Below are 26922 nucleotides of genomic sequence, written 5' to 3'. Positions count from 1 at the left end.
GCTCTGCTCTGTGCATGTGCCACCACCGCCCTAATCCTGACATCTTCCATCTCCCTCCCCGTGATGACGTGTTGAGTTTTGGTGGAGAGGAGTTGTTGGGTGTGCGGCATAATGGGATCAAAGACGAGCGCACAGGACCAAACTGACTGTATCCGAGGCTGCGGGCTCCAGAGCGAAGGTGCGACAGACAAGGTGGACCTGGGACATGAAGGACCTTTGTACTGCCTGGTGGGCAGAGCCAGCAGCCTCTCAGAGAGTGAACAGTTGGCACTGAAAAGTCAGGAGTTTAAACCCAGCGGGGTTGCTAGCCAGGCCTCTGCCAGGTGCTGCCCACTGGGCACAGTTTTTACCTGCTCATTCTGGGTCCCAGTGTGTAGATCGTTTTGCTGAAAGGCCGAGCTGTTGTGAGCAGTGACTCCAGAGGCCATTCCTGATGTGTCCTGGCTCCTCAATTCCCTAGCTGCATGGAGTCCGTTAGGTCCTTTATCTTATGCTGCCTCATTGGCCATGTGCTGGCCATCGAGGTGGCTCGGTGGGTAAGGGTGTTTGCTTCTAAGTGGAGCTGAGTTCAATCCCTGCAACACTCCTCCCACTTCAGCCCTCAACAAATGTCATTAAAAATGTTTAAGTAGATGCGCTATGAATACTTTCACTTCATAAAGGCTGCATGACACTTGAGAGACCAAACACTAAGAACGGTTCTGATGTGTGGCAGTCACACCAACACACACAACCCTTGTCACATCAGCGGAACAGGACAGGATGGTGTGGGTCCAAGACAGAAACAGAGCACCTAGGGGGTGGCATGGAGGGAGCACGCGTGGAGGAGAGCTGGGTCCGAGCAGAGCAGGCAGTAGGCCCCACACTGGCTTGTTATTGGGCCAGAAGCCTTGGGGGTCTCCTCAGGTTTTGAGAGCTGAATTAAAATGACGGTTTCAAGACATCCAAGGTACAAGGTCTCCTAGAATATCTGAGACCTGGACCAGGCCTGGTGACTCACACCTGAAATCCTATCATTCTAGAGGCTGAGACAGGAGGATAGTTATCAGAATTCAAGGTCAGCTTGAGAAAGGGATGGGGTATGGTCTGCTGTGTGGAACCCCTAAGTTTCTCTGGTACAGTTCAGAGAGCAGAAACAGCCATGGGAGTTAGAAGGTGGAGGGCAGTCGGCGAGTCTCCTACCTGCATCTGCTGGGTCTGTGGAGCCTGTCACCGTGCAAGTCCTGGGAAGGCCTGGTGGGAAGGCTCCTACCATGCCGCAGCTGCTGACTTTTAGGTCAGTCTGGGGTGGGCAGAGGGACCGGGAGGGAAGGGTATCTCTTGTTCCATTACCCCAATAGTTCCTTCTTACCCAAATCACTGAAGACAGGCTTCAGGCCAGAGTGGCCCTAATACTCTCAGAGGGTTCCCACGTGCCCCACCCTGCTCTTAACTCCTCATTAAACATGTCTCTCAGTAGCCTTAATGAGCCTGTCTGGGGACAGTGAGATACGGGTGACACTCTAATTATGCCTTTAATTGTTTCCCAGGGAGAGGATGAACAGGAAGCCCAGATTTCTGTCGACTCTGGAGAACTCAGCCAAAACTCAGCTCAAGAATTCCTTTCATTTCCTTAAATTTCCAGAGAGCCAAGCAGGGACCCTGTCCAAGCCACACTTCTTAGAGCCACCCGGGTTGTTAGAGTGTGGGTGTGGGAGAGGCGGGGTCTGAGATGGGAGCCAGGGCTGTAGGTGGAGGGGTCACCTGGTTCCCACACCCAGGGCAGGCGCACCCTGACCTCGTTTCCAGAGATGCGCCCAGAGCAAGTGGTGAAAGGGGCAGAGGTTGTCAATGATTTCCGATTCTATCTCTACACTGTGGTGCAGCTTTGGCACACACAGCCTTGGTGGCTCCAAGGCTGCCCTGTGGCCTGAGTGGCTTGTTATCCAGCAGTTCTGGAATATGGAGGTCCTCACTGAGCATCCAGGCTCAGTCCTGGCAAAAGGATGCCATCTGGAAGTCTGCTCTCCAAGATAAATGGTGGAACGGGAAGGAGGCCCATTTATCTTTGCTCCTTGGAGTCCCGGGGCTTGCAGTATCCTGCATGATTCCTGGGGCCGGAGGACAGAGGAGTCCCATCCCAGGAACACCGGAATAAACCCTGCGCCACAGGCTCCACCCCACCCTGCAAGAGCAGCAGCACTCCCATTTTACAGAAACGGCCAAGGAACAGAGAGGCTCAGTAACAGAGGGGCCCCCCAACTGGTAGGTAGCTGTGGGGAAGACAGAGCCTGCGGGGACCTGCTCAAGCTGAGAGGCACAGGAGGCTTTGTCCTTCCAAGCGGCCTAAAGGTAGGGAGGCCCCAAGCAGGGAAAAAAAGCTACTTTGAAACTCATTGAGGCCAGGAGCCCCTGGTTGACTGTAATAGTTCATTTCAATGGTCAACTTGAGGAGATCCAGAATTACCTGGAAGAACCTCTGAGCATGTGCATGTGTGTGTGTGTATGTGTTTGTGTGTGACTGGGTTACTGGAGGTAGGAAGATCCACCCACTATGGGCGGCACCATTCTCTGGGTTGGCCTCCTAGGCTGTATGAAAAGGAGAGAAAGTGAGTTGAGCCCAGCACTCACTGCCCTTTCTCCTATGGACTGGGCACAATCAGTTGCTTCAAGCTCCTGCTTTTGCTAGAACTGAGACACTGACCAGTTCCCCACATCCTGAAATAAGACCCCAGGAAGGAGAGGCAGACACCAGGGGGTGCTAGGAGGAAATTTTAATGTTTTCTTACTGCTTTATCAATGTCATGGAAAAAAAAAATACAAAGTTTAGAGTCTAGAAATGACCAGGCAGATTGGGAGGGGACGTGTGCTGTTGGCCAGAGGCACAGGTCTGTGGCTCTGTCAAAGCCTACCTATGTAGGAGCACCAGTCAGGAGCCCAGTGAGTGCTCCAGGGTCAGGATCTGGGAGGACTTTGGAAGAGAGCAGTCCATGGCAGGCCACCACTCTCATCTGGCCACAATCCTGCTGTAATTTAGCTTGCTCTCTCTCCAGATTCCTACTGGTTATACTAGACCAGGAGGTGGGCCAGCCTGTTCCCAGCACAGACACCCCTGGGGCTCAGGCCCGTTTCTGCTCATGTTCTGGGTAGAGTTACAGGAACCGAGCAAACAGATTTCAGACAAACAGTCAGGAGCCGTGGTGCATACCTGTAACCTCAGCTCCAAGGGTGAGACTTAGCTCTGAGTTTGAGGCCATCTTGGGCTACAGAGTGAGAACTGTGTCTCAAAAAACAAACAAAAACCCACTTTCCTTAACTTGGGATTCAAATTGAATATGGTCTTGCTAAGCCTGGCCCATTGCCCACCCCAAGTTGGAAGAGGCTGAGAAGGAAAAGAGACCCTGCTCCCTTCAGAGGAGGGCAGGGGGAGGGAACCACCTGGTCAAAACACAGCTCACACTTCGGGGAACAATGCATTATTTAACGGTCATATTCCAGAACTTTCCTACATAGTCCTCACTCAGCTGTTAACAGCTATGGAGGTGGGGTTCATGGACAAACACTGGTGGCGGCCGCCCCACGCGGTTCAGCCTGGACGGGGTCTGTACACCCAGACTGGAGTAAGCTAACAGTCACTGTGCCACTAAGACAATCTCGCTAACAGGGTTACAGTCCCCTGGTAGGGGACTGCCACTGCTGTACTCCGGTTTAAACGTAATAACAACAAACAAATGTACCCGTGGGGCAGAGCAAGCCTTCCCTGCTCCTAGTGTCACCGAGGCCGGGCCCCTTCTTGAAAACCCAAGAAGCTGGGGTCTGGGGCAGTTCCTTCTGTCCCCCACCCTGTCCTGGCCCCTCAGAAGGACTGCGGTTAGTGTATTGCTTGAGGCTGTCCCCTGCTCCAGCTGAACCCTAAGAGCACCAGGCTTCCAATGAGGAGCCAGGGGTGGAGGAAGATCCCGGATATGTGGCCACCCTACCTCCCTGGTCGGCACCAGACACCAGGTGAAAAAAGGGAGCCCAGGGTCCATGACCTTGGGGAGAAGGCCACACCTGGCTGCCCTGTCATCGCTGCAGGAACATAGACTAACATCTGGCATCCATCTGAGGCCAGGCTGGAAGCAAGGGGCCCAGAGAGAGGAGAATGAATTCCTGCTGGGACACAGCGCTGTCCCAGGCTGCTGCAGTGGAGGAAGGACAGGTCCGAGTCAGGCCATCAGTACCCATGCTACCTCCCTGGCACCCCAGTCCCTGAGGTCCAGGGTCTACTCCAAAATGAGGCTCTCAGCTGCACCTACATAGGAAGGTCAAAGGTCATCGTGAAGGCAGCAGCAGGGAGAAGATGTAGCCCAGAGTTGTGGAAGCTACCGTCAGCTTTCTGTGCAGCTCAAACGCGGATCTCATCTTCCTCCTCCTCTTCATCCATGAAGGAGAATTCCTTGTCTGGCTGCCTTGGGGCAGCAGCCCGGGCCCTGTCTGGGCCTCGGAAAGCTGGGCTGCGCTCCTCCAGGACGCCTGAGGTGCAGCTGGACAGGGAGCTGCTGTCCCGGGTGGCATAGCTGCCCACGCTGCGTGCTGAGCTGGGGCTGGGGGCTGCTGCCGCCCACCCGTCATCCTCCAGAGCATGTGGGGGCAGCATGGAGGTCTGGTCCGAGCTGGCCTTGCTTTCCTGTCTTCCTATAGGAGGAGCTACCTCCAGCAAAGGGGGTGCCTGGACCATGCTGCCGGGGCCTTCTTTGTCACGGTAACCGCCACCTTCCTCCTCCTCCGGGTCCCACTCATCCTTGTCCATGATGCTGAGGACATCGCCCAGCATGGAGGGCCCCAGGTCAATGTGGAAGGACATGATGGACTCAGCATGTTTCAGCCCATAGCTGGCCTTGGGCACAACGGGTAGATCGGTCAGGTCTCCAAAGGCCTGCTCGTCAAGGAGTGGGTCAGGAGAGTGGGGGCCTGTGGCCCCATTCCGATGAGGACCCACCTCCCCTGAGCCTGTCTCCTGGCCACCATCTCCAGCATCTGCTTTCTTCACAGGGCTGGACGACAGGCTCTTGGGTAGCTTGCTGGAGCCCTTCTCAGTGGCTTCCTTCTCATTGAGCTGCGGCAGGGACATGGCGTTCTTGACAAACAGTGCTGAGTCCCGCAGGGAGCCCAGCATGTCTCTCTGCTCCCGGTCCCCTCTGGTCACGGACTGTGACCGTTTACTGCCCCGGAACTTGCGGGACAGGAGGCTGCGTTTGGAAGACGAGGAGGTGGAGGCCTGCTCATCCAGGGACTCCCCGTCAGCCTCACCGGCCTTGCTAGTGAGGAAGGAGGTATCCCCGAAGGCATCTCCAGCCCGGCCCACGTGCATGGTGTGGCGGAAGTCACCCAGAGGGGCGCTGATCATCTCAGCTGTGAGGTCCACCCGGGAACGGCGCTTGGAGTGCACAGAGCTGGACACCAGCTGCTTGAGGATGGGCATCGTGCCGGCCGGGAGGGGAGGCGGACACTCCCAAGGTAACAGGCAGTTGTGCGGTCAGATCTGAAGTCCAGCAAGCGCAAAGGGTAGGCAGGGTAATCAGAGGGCTGTAAGCAGAGAACAGAAAGTAAAGGGTTAATACAGACGAGCCACCCACCAAAGGACCACCATTTAACCCCTGATTCCCATCAAAACTGTTGGAAAACTGTCAGCAGTGGCCTTCCTAACTCTTGTCACTTCCTCACCTACACCTCCTAACACGGAAGGCTATCTATAAACTGGGCGAGAGCTTGGTAGCAGAGACATATTTTTCTCTGACACCTGAGATGAAAATAATCTCCTCAAATTCCACATGGTCACCCCCATCCCTGCCTGAGCTGGACCGTTGTTTGAACAAACCACCTTAAACGGTAGTTGCAATCCCAAAGGTACTGAAGCCAGACAGCCAGTGGTGGACAGGAACTTCCTGCTGTCTAACCTGGATCCCTGTGGAGTCGGTGGACACCTCAGTCTGAGTCAGAGAGAACAGAACGGCCAGGCCAGGCCCAAACGGAGCCTGTCACTTCCACACATGTGGGTGACTGGCCAGCCTCACTCTGAATCAGAATTAGGGTGGGGATGCCGGAACCCACGGAACCAGCTCCCTGATCTTCCAGCTCTTGTGGGTGCTACATACATGAAGATCCCTGCCTGTGACATCACTGTGAGGCCCCAAACTCTGCCAGAGACTCACTGTATCTCCCATGCCCTGGGGAGATGAAGCTGGGGAAGCTCCCTCCTGGCTTCTTTATTGTTGCGGCCGGAGGGAGATGGGACTCCAGATGACTTTCTCTTGGGACATGCAGGGCCCTGGGTGACTAACTAGAAGTCCAGCGACAGCACAGGGGGATCTCAGGGCACAGCTTCTGGTAAAGAAAGCTTAGTGTCAAGGTCCCAAGCCAGGGCCTTTCTCCCCTGCAGAGCTGGGCAGGATGACAAGAGATGGAGCCGGGCCCCTGGATGTCTGTCCCTTCCCTCCCCATCCCACTGACAGCTGGACAGACAGCCAGGTCTTACAGGGGCCCACCTGTTGCACTGCAGGGCTCAGCGAGGCCTGGCAGGCTTGGGCTGCTCCCGCTGCCCCAGGCCAGGCCACCCGGGCCACCTGTCCCTCCCTGACTGTTGCTTAACTGGTCTTCCTGCCTGCCCCATGCCTCTCACTCTTGTTCTTGCTTTCTAAGCTAAACAAATGATCCTCCCCACCAAAAAAATAACAAAAACAAAAACAAAAAACAAAACAAACAAACAAACCCCCTGACCACAGTAACACTTCCCTCCCTGCAAACCTCCCAGGACTGTTTCTGCAGCCCTCCAGATGTCACTGACAGCCACCCACCCTTCCCTTGCTCTCTCACCCTCTCTGCTTTCATTTGATATGAGGTATCCTCTTCCAACACCCCAACATCCGGTACCCGCAACAACCCCAAGAGTGGACAGTGCTGCCCCAGAAGGCCTCCATATCCAGAGTTGGTTCTCCGGGCCACCTGCTTCACACAGCATTTTAAATGTCCCCTCTCCTGACAGGCACCTGTTACATCACTCTGTCCCTGCCAGCTGGACTCTAACCTTCCTGTCAGACTAAGGCTTCCAGAGGTTTCTAACAGGTCCCCGTTCTAATTACTGTCTAGCACCCGTGTGTCACACAGCTGGATTTCAACATTTAAAGTGGGGCCACCGCCACCCCAACTTCACGCAGTCCTTCAGTATCTTTCCCGTTCGGCCTTCATGTCAGTCCCTTTCAGCCCACAGCACAGGCCCTGGACTCCTCGCTTGGCCTCTCTTTGCTCCCTGCATCTTCCCCTGCGATCTGTCATTCCACGTGTAACAGCCAGTCTGATGGCCACCCCCACCACCGAGAGCAACGCCCAAGCAATCACACCGCTGGCCTCACAGCAGACACCAAGAGGAACCAGGTATAGCAGCAGGTGACCTGGGCCCCCTTAGAGTCAGGGAGAACCCTGAGCAAATTTTGAGGAAAACTCTCTTCAGCTGAGGAAATGGGTAAAGTGCTTGCCCCTCGAGTGTGAGGACCTGAGTTTGGAGCCTCAGAATCGGAGTAAGCTGGATGTATCTGCATCCTTCCCCCTCCAGAGAGACGGCAGGCAACAAATTCACAGACATATGGAAGCTCGCTAACCTGACCTACACAGTAATTACCAAGAGACCCTGTCTCAAACAAGGTGGGAGGTTAGGCGGGAGGTTCACACATGGACTGTGGTGTGATGTGCGTGTCACACACATTTTTCTAAGTGTGTGGGGTGTATGTATGTATGTATGTATGTATGTATATTACAACATGTATGCAGTGTCCAGGGAGGCCATAAGAGGGCGTTGTATCCCCTGCAACTGGAGTAAGAGCTGGTACTAGACACCAGGCCTGGGTCCTCTGGAAGAGCAGCGGTGCTCTTAACTGCTGAGCCCACACCCCAGTAAGGAGAAAAAAAAAAAAAAGGAAAAAGAAAGAGGCATGGTCTCTGTCATTAAAATGTGACCTGGCGACCCCTCTGGTTTCTCTGCTGCCAGGTGAACAGAAGGTTCCTCACCCAGCGTGCTAGACTCCCACACTGCTGGAAGGGACACCAGACTCTTCCATCTTTCGGATGAGAAAGCAGGGTCACTGAGGTGGTGACTCAGCCTCAGTTGGGTTCACACCCCAGTGAGCACTGCCAGCCCCGGGCGAGCACCTGCTAAGTAAGGCTTTCTTCTGATTCTGGGTATTGTACTAGAGCCCTGTCCGCTGCCCACCACCAATCAAGTGCCCCCTACCACTTGCCCAGGAGGTCCAGAAAGCAGCCTTCTGCCTCTAAAAACAGACGTATTTTTCTGTGATGGCCTGAGGATACATGGGGACAATTGATTTTTTTTAATTGGGGGTGGTATTGGCTGAGTGGTAGGTCGTTCGCAGCACCCACCACCATCCCAACCCCCCAGTCATGGCATCTGGAATACTCAGGGTGCCTATTCCCTAATTCCCCAGAGGGCAAAATTGAAAATAAGAAACAGGAACACGAGAGCGAGGGAGAGGCAGGAGGGGCACCCAAGATCGCATCGAATTGTGAACGGCTGCACTGTTAAGTCTAGGAACCCATCCCTCACAAGCTTGGCCACACTGTGGTTTCCCATCTGAAGAGCTCAATAGGAAGGAAAGGTGGGGAACCACAGGCTCGGCAGCCCAGGACTCTCCAGAGATGCTCGCGCAGCCACCCAGAGCGACCAAGAATCCAGAGCATAACAGTTAGAGGGAAGGAGGAAGCCTCATCATCCCGTTGACTGTCTCCTTCCCCCAACACTGCTTTGCCAGTGGGGCTATAGAGAAAGGGAGAGTAGGGACACTCAATGAAAATCAGGGGGGCACTCCACTTCCATGCATGCCATCCTAGGTCAGACCTAGAGCCCCTTCTCTGCCTCCTGAAGAACAATGACAGGTCTGCAGTGCTATCTACCTCCTGTGATCTCGTTCTGGAGACCAGGTACAGGTTCTGTGGCATGAGACAACATTTTCCAAATCTAGCAAGAGAGTGCGTAGATTCTCCTGCCACCCCGGTCGTGAGATGAGGTTCATCCTCTGGGGTCTCAGAGTTTGAGCACAGCAGCAGGCTTTAGGGTCAAGGAAAACTGAACCCTGAAGTGTTGGCTTCAAGGGTCCAGGCAACTGAGACTCACCCAAGCTTCTAACAGCGAGGTGTCAGGGATGTTGGGGAAGCAGAGCCAGGGCCAGCCCCAGGCCTCCACCTCCCTTCTGAAAGGGATCAGACCGCAGGGGCTGTGGCTTTGGGAGGAGTGTTGCTAAACACCATGACTCAGCTCTGGGGAAGTGGCTAAAACTGGCTGTCCCATGAGACCAGGTGGATACCCCATCCCGCCCGGAGGCCACAACCCACTTTCCTGGGTAGACAAGGCAAACTGGCCAGCAGCCTCCAATGCTCCCTTGTCCTCTTGAGCCTCGGAGGGCAAAGACTTTCTGGAACCGGCACCTTCCCTAGGACACCAACAAGCCAATCCACCAACCCCACACACAGCCAAGACTCTGGGAACACAGCACAGCCTTTGCCTGGACCTGTCGTCACCCTCCCTGGTGAGATGAATGGTGAAAAGTACCCTCCAAGACTGGCCAGCAGACTGACAAATATACGTCAGGCAGCACCAATATGTCCCACTGTAAATGCCCAGGCAGGGACCTGTCCCTGGCATCCCGGTCCTAACCAGGAATCAGAGCTACGCTCCCGACTCAGGCAGGCAGGCAGACAGGCCTCCCCCTCTGCAGCTGACCGGAGGCTCACCCCAGTCAGTGTACAGAGTTACACATGCTTCAACGCCCACCGCCACTGCCAAGGGCAGCCACGCCCTTTGTCAGCCCTCCGTCCTCCCTCTGACACCAGCTCCAGGCAATGTGGCCAGATAGAAGAGGACACTAGCATGGTAACTTTAGCCCCTCGCTCGGATGGATTGGTTCTAAGAGGCTGCATCTGCCATTCATTCATTCGCTCGCTCTCACTCACTCACTGTGTTTTTGCAGACCCCCACAATACTGACATTTAACCACCCCTCTGTACTTGCAAGGGCTCCTTCTGCACCCGAAGACTGAGCCAACCACATCTGAAAACCGTTTGCAGGGGGAAAATCTACAGGGCACCAAACAAACACACATATCCTTCACTGAAAACAAGATTGTACAACTCTAACAACCATTCCCACGCATTGTGTGTGTACAAGGAACCCAGAGCCTACTTGAAGGACACAGGAAGACGTACACAGGTTATATGCAAACCATGCAATTTTAGACAAAGGACTCAAATATCTGAGATCTGGTATCTGAGGGGATCCCAGAACCAATCACCCATGAATATTAAGGGATGACTGTATTCTTCCAGACCCCGAAAACACATCAGTGACAATGGCCCATTATCATTCCCAAGGCACACACGGATGGAGACTGGGGAGGGGTGTGTGTGCAACAAGGGGACTGGGTGACGTGAGCAAGTGTGGAAATGGGGACAAAGGGGAAGGGCCCACTAGAGAAGGGGTACTGTGAACTGAACCATGAGCAGTCAGGAGGCACCCCTGTAAAACCTGGGCAGACAGAAACCACATGGCATGTGCAAAGGCCCTGGAGTAGGAACATGCTTGTAGTATTTAAAGGATAGAGTGAAAATCCACGTGGTCAGAGGACAGGCCAGGTGAGTTTGGTCTTTGGTGTTGAATATAAACCAACGACCTTGGGAAGTTCTTGGTGGCATTAGACCTGGAGGTCGTGGAGGAGGGAAAACAGAAATCCAGTCCGAATCCTTTTTTTTTCTGGAGTTTAGGGCATGGAGGAGGCAAGACACGAGAGTGGCTGGGGAGGACACCGGGGGACACATCCTGGGAGGGTTTCAGAGTTGTGGCCAACAGTTGATCATGGTCCCGGGGCGGGTCAAAGGGCAGCCTCCATGAGGACTCCAGGGACCCTTTCCCAGAGCTGAGTCATGCCTTCTCTCACAGACAATGCTGTCTGTACCTGCCCCTAGGCAGAACTTAACTCTGTCCAAAGATGAAGTGTCCAGATGTCCTGTGTTTCTTTACATCTAAGGGGTAAGAAAACCAGGCTGCTGTAGGCCGCACCTCTACGAGAGACCAGCAGCTCTGGCTTTTGTCAGTAGAGAAAGATCTGGTATTCTCTGGAACACTCATTAGCCTTTATGAAGTGAAGACAGGGAGAGGCCAGGGCTGGGCAGCTGAGGGACTGCAGAGCTGTGGGGCTTTGCCACACACTGCTAAAGAGGGGACTTCTAAGGGTTTGTGTGGTATTGTGGGTGCAGAAGATCCCGGTATCTGAAAGTCTGCTGTTTGTACAAGGAGCTTGGGCTGTACTGATTCAAGATACTCTGTCCCGAACATCTCTGATTCCGAGAAATAGAAGCTGGGGACAAATCATGAACAGTCACCATCATGACATCAGGACCCCACTTCTCACTGCATGACAAACATCTCTCTAAAATACCCGAGTTGGGTAAGGAATCAGGCTTTGAAAGATGGGAACATCACATTAAGGGACTCAGCCCAGACTACAGGTTGAAGCCATGTTTTAAATCCTCCTCCAGATTCCATATACTGAAACAGAGACGCAAAATCAAAAGTGTGGAGGTACCATGTAAGAAACACCTACCTGAGCTGGGCAGTGGTGGCACACACCTTTAATCCCACCACTTGGGAGGCAGAGGCAGGTGGATGCTTGTGAGTTTGAGGCCAGCCTGATCTACAGAGTGAGTTCCAGGACAGCCAGGGCTGTTACACAGAGAAACACCTGTCTCTAAAAAACACCTTTAGGTGTGTATTTGTGTACACAATTCTTACTCACTTTTGTTCTTGTTTTTGTTTTTTCTGTTTTTTATTTTTTATTTTATTATGTTTTGTTGTTGTTGTTGTTGTTGCTTGTTTGTTGACAGGGTCTCAGGGTCTCACTATGTAGCCCTGGCTGTCCTGAACTCACCGTGTAGACCAAGCTGGCCTCGAACTCAGAGATCTGCCTGCCTCTGCCCCGCATGTGCTATGGTGAAAGGCGTGCACCACCATGCTCAGCTCTGCATAGGCTAAACTGCCAACCAAGCAGTAGTTACTAAGGTTTAGGTTTTTTGTCCTTTAAGAAATAAAATCAATAGATGGGCAGCCTTCTAAATCTGCGAATTCCCCATTTGGGGACTCGATCAGAATACAAGTGCTCAGGACATACATACATACATACATACACACACTCTGCATGTGTGCAGCAGAGATGGGTGAATCCTGGGAGTTTCCTGGCCAGCCAGGTTTAGTGCGAGACCCTGCCTTGAAAAGTGAGGCGGGGGGGGGGGGGGGCTGAGGAGGCTCAGTGGTCAACAGCACTGACTGTGATGGCTGGGTTGGATTCCCATCACCCACATGGCGGCTCTTAAGGGATTCAATCCCCTCCTCGGGCCTCCACAGGCACCAGGCATGCATATGGCACACGTACATATCTGGACATAAAACACTCATAACACATAAAAAGAAATAAATCTAGAAACAAGTTTTTATAAGTAAAAAATGTGGAGAACGGGAAAGACGGCTCAGCAGGAAAGCACCCACTGCACAAGCCTGACCTCCCGAATCCAATCCCTGTAACCCATGGAAACGCGGGAGAAGAGAACCAGTCTCACAAAGCAGTCTTCTGACCTCGGACACTCACTGTGACAAGTGTGTGCCCCTCCCCCACCCAAGCAACCATCAAATACAGGCACATGTACAGACTAGTACACTAATCATAAATAGTATTTAGTTTTTTAAAAGGTGGGAAAACAGGAAAGACATTCTGACGTCTACCTCAGCCTCCACACGCATGCCCAGGTGAGCACACCCTCTACTACACACATACGTACTGAACATGTACAGCCCTGAACAATGCCATACAGCTATTTTCATAGCATCCACAGCACATTTGGACCGTGGGAATCCGGAGATTAGGCGCCCCATCAGATATGCACAAATATTAGGCTGTCTCATGGAAGGGACTGGAGCATCTGTGGACTTTGGTATCCCCGGGGACCTGAATCAATCCACTGTAGACACCGAAGGACAGCTGTGACGCTCTGCTAAGTTCTTCCCACACATTACTGGATTTTTGTCACGTAGCCCAGGAGAAGGGGTGGGTGCTAAAATGTAGCTCTCTGGGGCCAAAGAGGGGGTGGGGTAAGGACAGGTGACTTGCCAAAGGCCACAGAGTTCAGGGACCCAGGTGGTATGAGAACTCACATCTCTGACAACCTGAAAGTTTCCCCCAAGTAACACTTGCAAATAAGTCACCGCCAGGGAGATGTCAGACCTTCCTGTGTTGTCTATCAACTTCTCAACAGAGAGCCGGAAAAGGTGTGTGGTGGGGGGAGGGCATGGCACACTTCCACAAGGCAGGGACAGGCATAGCACCCCATCCCAAGAACTGCTCACATCCTGACGACCTCAGGACTGGGTGTCCGAGGGGCATAACTGTGGGGGAGCTGAGGAGCTGAGGCGGAGAGCGGAAGTAATTCAGCCACCTCCACATCTGGAAACAGAACCCATGAAACTGTGTCAGAGCAGGAGAAAACCCCAAATGCACAAATATTCACCATCAAAGCCTTACTCACAAGAGGACAAGCAGGGAAGAACCAGATGCTTAGCAGTAAGGGGCAGGCTGAGAAAATGAGGAAGCATAAGGTTCGTGGACTGTCACGAAACCATGAGGGGTGAGGGTGGGGTGGGGTGGGGTGCTTGTCCAGAGGCCAAGCAGCCACATGAACAGTTCCCCAAACAGCAGGCAGTGGCACACGGGGGTGGGGGGCGCATTTATCCATTCAACTCTGCTTGGATACGCAATCCCTGAAAAGGATTGGGCTCAGGAGGCAAACAGACAAAGGTTCAGCGTGGTGGTGCGTGCTTTTCATCCCAGCACTTGAGACGCAGGGGTAAGTGGCTCTCCGTGAGTCCCAGACCAGCCTGGTCTACACAGTGAGACCCTGTCTCAAAAAATAAAAAGTTTCCTGGTGCTCACTCGCATGTGCATGCGTGTGTTCATGCATGTGTTTCTGGGTGTGCATTTTATGTGTGTGGAGGCACATGTGCACTATGGCACACTAGTAAAGGATGACTTACACAAGTCATTTCTCTCCTTCCACCATGTATGACCCAGGTATGCAACAGGTTATCGGACTTGCGGGCAGGTGCCCTTACCCTCTGAACACCTCCATCCCCACTCCACACCGTTAACCATGGCTTCCAGGGATCAATCTCAGGTTCTCGTTCTACTTTACTGACTGAGCTCTTTCCCCAGCCTCTCCTCCCCAAAAGTTCCCTTTAATGTAGTGAAACTGCTTATAATAATAATAATAATAAATTGCAAAACATTAAAGTCTTAAGGAAAAGACCTTAATTTCAAAATAGCTTAAAACTCTTCTCTGTTGTCAGGGCTCAGCATCTCCAAGAGCGACAGAATCAAGAACCTGCACACCAGCAGCTGCTCTCCCACTGACAACTGTCCCTCCTTCCTCCCCCAGGTCATCCCCAAGATTCATGCTTTCTGCTAAATGTCTAGGGGGTAAGAGTGGGCAATCTATAATATAAAGATCTGGGTGCTGGAGAGATGGCACAGCAGGTTAAGAGCACTGCCAGCTCTCCTGGAGGACCCAGGTTCGATTCTCAGCACCCACATGGCTGTTCACATCTGAAATGCAGCCCCAGGGCGGGGTCTGACGCTCTCTTCTGGGCTCTGCAGGCACTAGGTGCACTTAAATGCTTGCAAGTAAAACAGCCATACACATAAAAAAAAAAAAGATATAAAGATTAAATAGACTTACTCCTAGATCTGAAAAGACCGATCACCTGTTCCCCCCACATGTCCCACCTCCTTCCCAGCAGCTGCTTCCTGGTGCTCAACCCTTTTTCTTGGCCAAGCAGGTGACTGGTAACCATACCCACCCAACAGAGACTGGCCTCCAGCCAGCACCTCTAGAGCTCTGAGGTCAGCCACCTACAGGACAGCCTGTCAGGAGACACTCCAGGCAGGTCAAAGCCTGGCTTTTGCTCCTCCCACAGCCCCAGCTATGAGGCAATAGTGTGAGACAAGGGGAAACAGGAAAGGGCAGGGGTCACTCAAGGGCGAGGAGCACAAGGTGTTCCCTTCAACTGACCATGCACAGGAAAATTCTGGCTGTCAACTATTCTCCTTTACTGGGTAGCTTCTGTGTGTCTAGCACCAGGGCCGGGAGAACAGGCATGCAAGCTTCTGCACCTCAATACAACCATGCAGGAGGGTATCATGCTCACCCCTATTTTAAAGGAAGGGGACTTGAGGCTCGGGCAGGTCAAATATCTTTACTCCCTCTCATAGCTTCTGAACCAATCGATGGAAGACCATCTCTGGCCGTCCTTGGCACACATACATTCAGAGGGGCTCAGGAGCATGGGCTTGCTCAGAGAACGACTAGGATCAGAATCTACTTTCCCAGCTCCCTGACTAGCGGTTTGCCCTAGGGACGGCTCAACTTCATGCCTCCCAAGGTCCTACAGAGAAGCCAGCAGAAAGGACCCATCAGAAGTCCAGGCCAGGTTTCCCCTGGGCACTTACTTAGGAATGGGGTCAGCACAAGGTCTAGCTTCAAATTTTCCCAAGGAAGCCCCAACCCAACACTGATCTCAAGGAGGAGGAAGGTCAGAATCCTGACCCAAGGCAGTCCTTTAATCCTCAGATCTAGGCATCTACTCCACCTTTCCCGGAGGCCTGTCAAGCCAGGCTGTCACTGCCCAAGCAGAGCCAGGGCACATCCGCTTCCTAGAGAGAAACATCCTGTCTTTGATGGCTCCTTCCGGGAGGGGAAAGTGATTGAGGTGCCAGCATCACCCCCTGCTTTCCACAGCTGCAATGGAATGCACATGGTGTGGCCATCTCTGCTGGGGTGAGGTAGCAGGATGCTGGAGATGGGTGGCAGTAAGTCAGCTAGGGCAGGGACCACAGAGTGGATCAGGCAAGGAAAAAAGCGGTCCTCCATAGCAGAACACTTCCCCACTTCCCACCACGTCTCTATGGGTGTGGGTGTGCGTATGTATGTGTATGTGTGTGTGTGTGTATGTATATATATATTTATTTATTTATTAATCGGGCGGTGATGGCATATGCCTTTAATCCTTTTTTTTAAATATTTATTTATTATGTATACAATATTCTGTCTGTGTGTATGTCTGCAGGCCAGAAGACGGTGCCAAACCTCATTACAGATGGTTGTGAACCACCATGTGGTTGCCGGGAATTGAACTCAGGGCCTTTGGAAGAGCAGGCAATGCTCTCCAGCCCCCTGCCTTTAATCCTTTAATTTAACATGCTTTAAATCAGAGTACCTGGAGGCAGAGGCAGGCAAACCTCTGAGTACAAGGCCAACCTGGTTTACAGAGTGAGTTCCAGGACAGCCAGGGCTAACACAGAGAAACCCTGTCTTGAAAAACCAAAACTAAACAAACAAAAAAGATTATTTATTTATTTATGTGTATGTATCTGCGCGCAATTTTGTGCAGGTGTCCAGGGAGCCCAGATCCTGGGGTCATAGGCAGTTGTGCAGCTCGTGATGGAGGTGATGTGAACTGAACCCGAATCCTCTGCAAGAGAAGAAAGCGCTCTCGGTCCCAAGCCACCTCTTCACCCTCAGGTTATTAAACACTCCACACCTGACATCCAGCAGCTCGGCCACTGGCTTTGTGTGGTTGCTGAGCTGTTAAATAAAATACTCCATCCTGGAGGCTGGGGAGGCAGCTCAGTCAGCAAACTACGCTCCTGAGTTCGGATTTGTGAGCGTTGACATAAACACTCCCGGCAGAGTGGCACGTGCCTGTGATCCCAGCACCAGGGAGACAAGAAAGTTCCTGTGCCAAACGGGCAGGCAGGCGACCCTATCTCAAAAGAGAAAGTAGGAGGGCTAAGCCAGCCAGTGGTGGCACCTTTAATCCCAGCTCTCAGGAGGTAGAGACAGGCCGATCTCTAAATTTGAGGTCAGCCTGGTCTACAAAATAAATTCCTAGACAGCCAAAGCTGTAACACAGAGAAACCCTGTCTCGAAAAAAAGAAAGACAAGAAGGGCTAGACAGATGATTTAGGGGCTAAGAGGATGTAAAATTGCTCTTAGAAGAGGCCATGGATTTTGTTTGCGGCAACTACACCAGGGGTTCACCCCTGCCTGTAATTCCAGCTCCAGGGGATTGGATGTCTCCGGCCTCTGTGGGCACCTGCACTCCACATGTGCACACATTCATGCACATACAGTTAAAATCACTTCTGTGGGGTAGCAGAGCTTTGGATAGTTCCCCCTCGTTACCCAGCTAGGACCTTGCACTGCAGACAGGGAATAAAGCCAGCCATTGTTCCTTCTGGAATTGAAGGCGCTCCTGGGCTCGTAAATTACACACCACTTCAAATGCAGTCCTGATGCCCCCAGTGTCCATCCAGCCAGTCTCTCATAAATGTTTTATTCTTTGGTTAGACTCTGTAACTTCCATTTTTCCCTGAAAATGCCAGCTTGAATTTGTTTCTGTAAGATTGCTGGGAAAAATCAGTTGTTTTTTTTATTGTCCTTCTGTTTTCAGGATGCTGTGCCGTGGTACAGGTCCAGCAACACAGGTGACAGTGCCCAGCTTTCGGCACCTGCACCTTCCCTTTGTTTGTCTCTCAGTCTCTAGCTCTTTTTTTTTTTTGCTTCATGTTTATGTTTATGAGACAGGGGTTCTCTGTGTAGCCCTGGCTGCTCTGGAACTCACTCTGTAGACCAGGCTGGCCTACCTCTGCCTCGCTGGTGTTGGGATTAAAGGCGTGTGCCACCGCTGCTGAGCGTCTGTTTCCTCTTTGAGATAGGGTCTCGCTATGTGGCCCTGACTGTCCTGGAACTTGCTACACAGACGGGTTGACCTCAGACTTTCAGCTATCCTCCTGCCTCTGCCTCCCAACTGCTGTAATGAATGGCAAGCATGCATCACACCATTGAGCTTTCATTGAACTCAAACTAAAATGCAAACAACCTCTCCTTCTAAACCTGAGGTCTGCATTTCTTTGGTTACTAAGTATGACTGTTCTTTTAAAAATGCAGTATTGTCTCTCGTACCTTCTCTCATGGAAATTGCTCACTGAAGCTTTTTACCCATTCCACTATTGGCAGGAGGGGCTTCCCATTTTCCAGGAGGACTTGCCTGGTTCTTTAAATCTTAGACATAGTCTGCAAATATTTTGGCAAACTTATCATATGCCTGTTTACATTATGGTGATTTACGCTTTGCCAAGTGCCTCATTTGTATGTGGTCCAAGCTGCTCCGTGTCTTCTGGCTTTCATCTCACCAATCAAAGGCTTCTCCTCCCAAGGGAGAACAAAGCGAGAGTATGGGCAAAGGCAGCACAAGCTAACTAGTCATAGGAAACAGAACAACCTCCACCAAAGAAAGACGGAAAAGTGCAGACGGCTGTGACCTCTACTGAGTCACAAAAAAGGAGACACAAAGACCAGCAACAGGCAAGCGCCAGGCCTGGAGCTACCAGCGTGGGAGCCCAGCTCCTCAGTGTAAGGCAGGAGGGACGCAAGTTCAAGTATAGCACATCATTTATGCCGTAAACTCATGGTAAACCTAGGCAATGTAGTCCAGAGCCTCTTTCAACATTAAGTCGGGGTTACAGCTCAGCGGTAGAATGCTCACCTGGATTTGACCGTTAAAACACACACAAACACACACACACACACACACACACACGTATACACGCACAGAGGTAATAAATAGTACTATATAAAATATAAATATAACATAAACAGTGAAAACAAACAGGTGCAATCAAGTTAGCGAGGTCAGTGGGGAGGTGAGTGGTTCACACCTATAATCTCGGGTGCAGAAGGAGAACTGAGGCAGCATGGATCTAGCCTAGCCTGAGGCACAGAGCAGGATGCTATCTGGTTTGTTTGTTTGTTTGTTTGTTCTTTAAAAACAAATCTGGGGGCTGGAAAGATGTCTCAGTGGTTAAGAGCATTGCTTGCTCTTCCCAAGGTCCTGAGTTCAATTCCCAGCAACCGCATGGTGGCTCACAACCATCTGTAATGAGGTCTGGTGTCCTCTTCTGGCCTGCAGGCATACATGTATACAGAATACTGTATACATAACAAATAAATATTTAAAAAAAAACAAATCTGGGTGTGGTGGCAGATCTTTTTAATATCTAATTCAAATTATTTTAAATTTTAAATCAGACGTTTGGTTCTTTTATGGGAAAACTCCAGCATGTTGGGAAAACCTGAGTATGTGGCTCTGTGACTGTATAAATTTTATGAAATCCAAACACTGATCAAATATTTATAAAGTCTGTAGTACACTGTCAGTGTGAGAGACAGGATGGATCCTGAAGCTTTTCTATCCTCCTCCCCCCAGACAGGGTTTTCCTGTGTAATAGCTTGGCTGCTCTGGGACTCACTTTGTAGACCAGATCCGCCGCCTCTGCCTCCCGAGTACTGGGATTGAAGGCCGTGTGCCTCCACTGTCCAGGCGAACCTTTTGTATCTTAAAAACCAAGCTGGCTTTGAACTCAGAGATCAGCCTGCCTCTGCTTCCCAAGTGCTAGAATAAAGCACTTATTTATCACCATGTCCTTTGACTTTTTTATTCGTGTGTGTGTGTGTGTGTGTGTGTGTGTGCTGAGCCATTTCCCCAGCCCCACCACTTCAAATTTTCAACAAATACATGGAAATGGCAATATTTTGGGTGTGCTGGGTTAATTTAAAAATTCACTTTTTTTTTTTTAAAAAAAAAAAGCAGGCTGGGCAGTAGTGGTGCATGCCTTTAATCCCAACATTCTGGAGTCAGAGGCAGATTTTCCTAGATCTCTATATGTTTGAGGCCAGCTTGGTATATAGCGCAAGTTCCAGGGCAGCCAGGGCTACACAGAGAAACCCTGGTTCCCAATATTATGTTCCTAGTAACAGCACCGTCCTACAGTTACTGCATTGTCACCTTCTCCAGTGGATTTACAGATTCTTCATCATCTCCAACAAACAGATATTCCTGCCTCCCTCCAGCGCTGGGAGTACTGGCATTATAGATGTCTGCTACCATGTCCCACTCAAATTTGCAATCCTTAACAGTGTATAAGGGTATACAACTCCAAGACCTGAGCCAGGCTGAGAAGTCTGGGAAACACAACCTGGCAGGGTTATCAGCCCTGTACTTGTGAGAAAGGAGGGATAGCCGTCTACTTTGGAATCAGGAGTCGTCTGGAATGATGCCTCCCAATGTTGGTTCGATTGACGGACATCTCAGATGTGGGATATCCCCTAGACTTAGGGAAACAGCCAGACCCTGCACCAGGGGGTCCTCTCCCCAGCGTACAGGTCACAAGAAGTACGAGGTAGACCAGCCCCTCCAGTTCCTAGATGCGCTGTTCTCATTAAACTGTTTTGGGGACTTAAGCCCCTTGTGCTGAGCATCTGCGCTACCAAATACCACAGCTCAACAACCGAGTCTCCATCCCATAGGTAAGAAAGCTGAGGCTTAGAGAGTCCATTTAAGTCACCCAAGTCACATAGCTCCTAAAGACGGAGCTGAGAGGAGAATTAGGACAACTCTGGGTGTTTTCCACTCTGGTATAAAGATACTGGAGGTGTCTGTGTGTGTGTGTGGGGACTCTCATGGTCGGGCCCCAAGTCTTGAAGAAGTGGTGGGGACTACAGGTGCTGAACACCCAGAGGAAGCCCAGAGCTCCACAGTTTCCTGTTAGAAATCTCCCCAGATCAACAAGATAAAGGCACTTGTCACCAAGCTTGATGGCCAGAGCTCACAAGGTAGGAGGAGAGAACAGCACATGACCGTGCCCTCTGACCTCCAATGTCAAATGCCCCACCCCCACTTGTGTGTGTGTGTGTGTGTGTGTGTGTGTGTGTGTGTGTTGTGTGTGCGTGTATGTGTGTGTGTGAATATCTCAGGAGTCAGAGAGGCTCAGTAAGAGTATTTGGTACTCTTGCAGAGGACCAGAGTCTTGTTCCCAGCAAGCAAATGGAGGTGCCCAAGTCTAACTCTGAGGAATCTGGCTCTCATTGCAGGCAGTTCACACATGGTGAACATTCATACATGTATGCCAACACTCATACACATAAATATTCCTTTAAAAAAATATCACCAGTCTGGGTACCTCATTTTCTACCATTCCAGACAAAGTTATTAATCCTGAGGAACAGACAGTAGGGCAGGGGGTGCCCTTGTGTCTCTGCCCTGTATCCACCTCTACCCTTAGTCCAGAACCCTCTGCCTTGAACCAGGGGAAGGAAGCCAGTGGGGTGGGGGGTGAAGGAAAAGGCTTCTCTCACCCATGGCCTGGGAATGTGAACTGCCCACAAGGGAAGAGAAAAGGAGCCAGAGCCCGCGAGGAACCGGAAACGACAACTGACCAAGGAGCCAAGACGACGCACAACCAGTGCCCCACGGACATCCGGCAGCTTCGCTTGTTTACATTTCCCTTCCTGGAAACGTGGGCTTCCAGGAGTCTGCCACCCAACACAAACCACCATCAGTGAGGGAACAGGAAAGGGTGTCCGGTGAGGAAGTGAGCTGTCCCTATGCAGGACTAGCTGCCCGGGCCTAGAAGTGGTCCTGCTGCTGCTGGCAGCGCTTCTGTTCCCAATCTCATCTCACAAGGAAGCGACCGCACTTGAAACCAGATCCGCCCCAGGCCTGGCTCAGTTTCACTTCGGGTCTCCTAGGAAGTGGTACTCAGCCGAGTGGAGAACACAAGGGCACTTTGGGATCTCCAGGGAAACCACCCAGGATTGATGGCCCATCTTCCACTCCTGATTTTGGAGCTGGGGCTAAACGGGTCAAGGGCCAGAATCCCCAGATCATAATCTGGCTCACCACACTGAGCTTGCTATCTGCACCTCAGTTTCCTCATGACTTTAAAGCCACCTACTTACACTACGGTGAAGATGTAACGCTGGGCAAGAAGTGACACTGTTCAGTGGATGACACGAAGGTGACACCGAGATGAGCTTTGTCAGCTGGTACCCCATGTCTACAGGTGTTGGGGAGACATCCAGTATGCTCAGTGAATCAGGATCCTCGGTCAGCCCTGGGCACACTTGCACACGCCTAACCTAATAGGTCCCAGGGTGCTGCATGAAGCTGACCCTTAAAGCCGGGATACAGAATCCATCCTCACTGCCACTCAGTAGCCAGGTTGGGGTTCTGAGGCAACCCTGCCTGGGGCTTCAGCCTCCCCTCTTCTTCACCTTTGACCTTTGCTGATGCAAGATGGAGAGGGCCTGCTCTTCTCAGGCAGAACTCCATCTCCCTGATTTCAGTTCAGTAAGGATGGTGAGCCCTCTCTTTCTTCCATAGGATAAGGGTAAGGGAGAGACCACACCAGAATCTGGGAGACCCGGATGCTACCAGCAACAATACACATACTTCAAAAGAGAAGATGTGCCAACCCCCTGGAGAGAGCAGTTCCTCCCGAGTCCTCCACACAGGGTACCACTGGCCTCTGTTCCTTCCAAGCTCTTCTTCTCCAAGCCTTAATCTCCAGGGACAGAGGGGGAGGAGAGCTTCAGGGTCTGGGAACTGTTCTGAAGGAAGGAGAGGGTTTTAAGAGAATGGGGGTCTCGGAGGGATGCTTAGCACAGACAGGAAGCGGTGGGGCCGGAGAGAAGTTGGGACCTACAACCTGCCCTTGTCTCATCTTGGAAGATCTAAAACTGGGGTCTCTAGACTGAGATCAGCTACTAAATGGAGACAGAAGGAGAATGCAGAGACAGCAGGGAGTTGGGGTGATTTCAGCTGGCATCGTCTGCACCTTGATAACCAAGGCAGAGGGTGGGGACCCAAGCAGTCATGACTGAGCACCAAGACATACAATGGTCTCTCTTGCCCTGGCCCTAGGATCAAGGGGGAGAACACTAGGTGTGCATACATGATACCCCCAAACTGTTTCACCTCAGACTGAAAAGGGAGACCCTACCTCACCAGTATCAGATAGAGGAGGCTCTGCTTGCCAGCATGCCAGCACTGTCCTCCTGGCACTGAGCCGGAGGAGCAAGCTAGTGATGCCTGGGTGCAGGGAAGGGCTCTAGTGTTCCTCCACTGGAAGGAAGCCCAAGGCTCCAGAAGGCCCACTTTAAAGCCGGGGCTTCACCAGGAGTAGGAATGTGGGACGCCAATGGCTGAACTTTCTCCACCAGGCAAGTAGGCAGGGCTACTTTTAGCCATTCTCCTGTCCCTCCCCAATGACTGTCCCAGGCCCTGCCCAGACTCTGGCTGACATGGGCTGAGCCTTCCTGAGGCACTTCAGAAGCATTAGCTGGAGTCAGCAGTCGAGGGACTTCTGCTAAACTACTGCTCAACGTGTTCCCTGGCCCTGGGACTTGGTCCTTTCTCCCAAGGCTGAGGAAAAGCCTCTAGACATTAGGTCAGAAGCCCTAAGCATAGCTCGGGTCCATGCTCGTCTCCCAGGGTGAGATTGCTCAACCCCTCTCCACTCCTCAGCCTTATCGCTGGCATCAATCCAGTTCCTCTGTTCTTCTGAGGGACAGACTCCTCCCTCCCCCCAACAGGGGAGAGCGCCTAAGTGTCTGTGGGATGTCCTAACCAGAACAGCTGGAGCTGCTGCTCCAGGGCCATCCAGGATGCTGGCTGTGGACCTCCCTCCTCTGCCAAATCCACCCAAACTTCAAGGAAAGGAGGAGGAAGAGGAGACAGAGACACCAACATCAAACACCTCGCCTGCCACCGCTGGGCACAGCCTGTCCTGGTCATAGAAATCAGTGGGGGAAGGGGGTGGTCATGAACCAGAGGCAACCCAAGGGCCTTCTGGAAAAGCTCGGAAAGGAGGGTCTGGGATTCCTTTCACAGGTCAACGTCCTAGCACCCCCACCACCACCACTGGAGGTTGTCTGCAACTTCCTGCTCCGAAGTTTGGATTCGCTCAAACGAATGTCTTGAGTGTATAGGACAATGAGCAGTTGCATTTCAAGGGAGCAAGGGGCCCTATCAACGCTGAGAAGTTACCAGCAGGGCAGAGACACCCCTAAATCACCATTGCTGGGAACAGACTCACTTTAGCACACCAGCTCCCTGAGTCCCTCCAAAGGAGGGGACCCCAGCTCCCCTCCGTGTCTCCCAATGTTCCCCAAGGAGAGAAATCATTGAGGGGCAAAGTCCCAGTTCCGAGGAGATAAACCCCATTAATCAGTAGTCACATACCGGCAGCTGCCTAGAGCTGGCAGCACATGGCAACACACGCAGCACAGCCCTAGCTACCCAACACCGACGGCAACTCCCAGGCCTCTCTAGTGGATGCCCCATTATTGCCAACTGCCCTTGGGCTGCCCAGAAGCCTGGCTCGCCTCCAGCACAACCCGGCCTCTTTCCCAAGTTCTGGGAGAAACCTGTAGCCTGCAGCAGAGTTCCCCCTGCTGTGGGCCCTGTCCTTTGTTCTTTAAAATTCACTTCACCCCACTGGTGGTCCCCTCCTCCAGTAAGGCCTCAGAAAAGGGCGGGAGGAGCTGCTGCAAGCGTTACTGAAAACCCAGACGGGGGCAAAGAAGTTGCGTGGCAGAGCCCCCTGTCAGGGGCCTCTCATTGTTTATGCTCCCCGGGTCTCTGGTCCAGATGGCAGCTGGGAGTAAAGATGGGAAGTACCCCATCCTCTCCTGAAAGAGTAGACTAGGGGCTTCAAAGAGACGCCCACAAGGGCTCTTTGCCCATTTCACTGCTCGACTACCTGGGCAAAGAATGGAAGCTGTGGGCCAGAGAGGGACGTGGGAGCCGGTCAGATTGCAAGAGGTGAGCGTGTTGGAGGGGGGAGAAGTTCCCAGCCAAGAAGAAAAGAGAAAGCATTGTATTTCCTCTTCATTCTCCCTGGGAGAAAAAGAAAACTTCCGAAGCCCAGGCCGCAGTATTTCATTGGGCAAACACAAGGAACCTGGTTTGAGTTAGCAGAGAGGGAGCGCCCCTCCCCCCTCAGACTACACACTCACGCAAGTCCTACCGTCTTCTCCCAGGAAGCTCAACCGCCATCCACCCCTCCAGTCTGGGGCACTCACCCACAGCAGCCAGAGGACCCCTTAACAGTCAGAGGCAGCTCCTGCAGGCGACACCACAGACATAGGAGGGCAGATTTGTTCCCCCGGCTGGGGGCGCTCCAGGAATGGGGAGGAGCCAGAGACCAGGATCGCAGCTCCAACGTCCGGAGCAAGCGGTTAGATCATTAACCGACCGCTACCTACCCGCCCCTGAACAAGCCTCGAGCACGGTGCTCTGGGAGCAACCCGCGCGCGCGCGGGGCCCCAGCATAAAGCCTCGTCCGAGGCTGCAAATGGGGCGGCCAACTCGGGCAGCCCCACCCCGCCGCCAGGAGCGCCTCTTGCGGCCTTGGCCACCAAGTCTTCCGAGGGAGGCGGGCGGGGCGGTGGGAGGGAAGGGCTTGTGCGGGCTGGGAGGGGGGGAGTATTTGTTCGCTAGGCTATTGCCTTCCAGACGGCTCCTGCCCTCCTTCTCTCGGGCCCGGCGACACCGGGTGGCGCCTACTGCGGCGTATGTACAAGCCGGAGAGCGCGAGTACACCTCTCTGCCACTACACAAGAACTCGGCTGTTATTCATGGAGAAGTCTGTGCGAACACGCCCCCCCTCGGGGTGACCGCGATTATTGTGTGCCTGGCCTACGGCAACACACACCCCATTCCTGCGCGAGGGGGTGGACCTTTAAAACCTTCCCACTCACCCCACCCGGAGCAGCTCCCGTGGCCAGATTGGCGAGTCTTGGCGACGCTGAGCCCCGCTGTCACCCCTTCCTTCGCACATTGCGATTTTTCTGGGACACAGTGTGTGGCGTGTGGCTCTCGATCCGGGACACCCAAGATGCCCCTGGTCAGCCATGCCTACCAACGCTGGGCGCAGAGGGGTGTGTGTGTGTGTGTGTGTGTGTGTGTGTGTGTGTGTGTGTGTGTGTCTGCGCCCTGCTCTTCGTCCTCCTCATCCCCGGGGTCTTTCTTTCCTCTCCACGCGACCAAGGATCCAGGCCTCACACGGTTGCAGGACCACAAACGGATGCCCATCGCCTACCTCGGTTCCCAGCTCCTCGAGCGCGGGTCCAGCTCGGCTGTGAACTCCCCTCTGTGTGCTTGGCGCCTCGGCAGGGTTGGCGACCCATGGCAGCGCCGGCGTTTGTTTCCTCTGGCTCCCGGGCTCCGGGTGTGCTAGGCGCCGGGACACTCCCCTCCCTGGCTCCTCCCAGCCCTCCCTCCCTCACCCCTCCGCGCTTATGTCACGCCGCCGCAGCAGCCAATGGCTGTCCCAGAATTCAGCCTGACTGCTCGGCCTCCCAGGTTCAAACCTAAAAGCCTTAGACTCCCCCCAGCTCCTTGTCGGGTAGCTGGAGTTGATCCTGCTGTAAGGAGTCGCCCCCACCCCACGTCCCCCGTGCTCTGGCGCGTAACCAGACTTGGACTCCGCTGAACCAGAAGCGCATCCCCTCCCCAGGGTCCAAGAGAAGGCCCTCTCTAGGCTCTTCCAGTTTCGAACAATGGTAAGAAATCTACTCCCCACCCTGCCCAGGAGGCATCCCTCGCGCCCCCACCAACTCCCTCCTCGACCAGCTACCCACTTCTGAGCCAGAGGCTCTGGGGACACGAGCAGGAGCTTGGGCTCCGTGACTTCTGTGAATTCCGTCTTAATCTGGAACGCGAACGCAGGAGGTAATATTAGACCCGCCCTAGTCCGTACCCGAATAGGGCAGTGGTAAATTTTCAGCGTGGTGAACTGGCTTTGATCGCTCGGCCTGGCGACCACGGGCATCGTCAGTGCCCTCCCAGGGAACCTCCTGGAGTTCACTCCCGAGAGCTCCGACCCGATCCTTTGAGAAGCAGCCATCGAACTCTCTTCTTTGTAGAGGAAGTTCCAGCTACGAATCATCATTGAA

At 52.8% G+C, this 26922-nt stretch overlaps 1 protein-coding gene across 5 annotated transcripts; it reads right to left on the bottom strand.

Moving 5' to 3' along the window:
* Positions 1-2738: 2738 nt before the first annotated feature.
* Cdc42ep4 (CDC42 effector protein 4) lies at positions 2739-26878 on the bottom strand. Of its 5 annotated transcripts, none has more exons than XM_048446156.3 (2): positions 26727-26878; positions 2739-5547 (listed from the first exon to the last, which is right to left on the bottom strand). In XM_048446156.3, the coding sequence occupies exon 2, from the start codon at positions 5441-5443 to the stop codon at positions 4367-4369; it is 1077 nt and encodes a 358-aa protein (XP_048302113.1). In that variant the 5' UTR covers positions 5444-5547; positions 26727-26878; the 3' UTR covers positions 2739-4366. The 5 variants fall into 5 exon arrangements, with proteins under 5 accessions (XP_048302113.1, XP_087765950.1, XP_048302114.1 ...); XM_087909824.1 differs by lacking the exon at positions 26727-26878 and adding an exon at positions 26067-26220; XM_048446157.3 differs by lacking the exon at positions 26727-26878 and adding an exon at positions 24993-25306.
* Positions 26879-26922: the final 44 nt, after the last annotated feature.

This window comes from Myodes glareolus, chromosome 9, assembly GCF_982192425.1.
Source record: "Myodes glareolus chromosome 9, mMyoGla1.1, whole genome shotgun sequence".
NCBI lineage: Eukaryota > Metazoa > Chordata > Mammalia > Rodentia > Cricetidae > Myodes > Myodes glareolus.
Note: the sequence above shows the minus strand (reverse complement) of the source record. Positions and strands in the feature narration are given on the sequence as shown.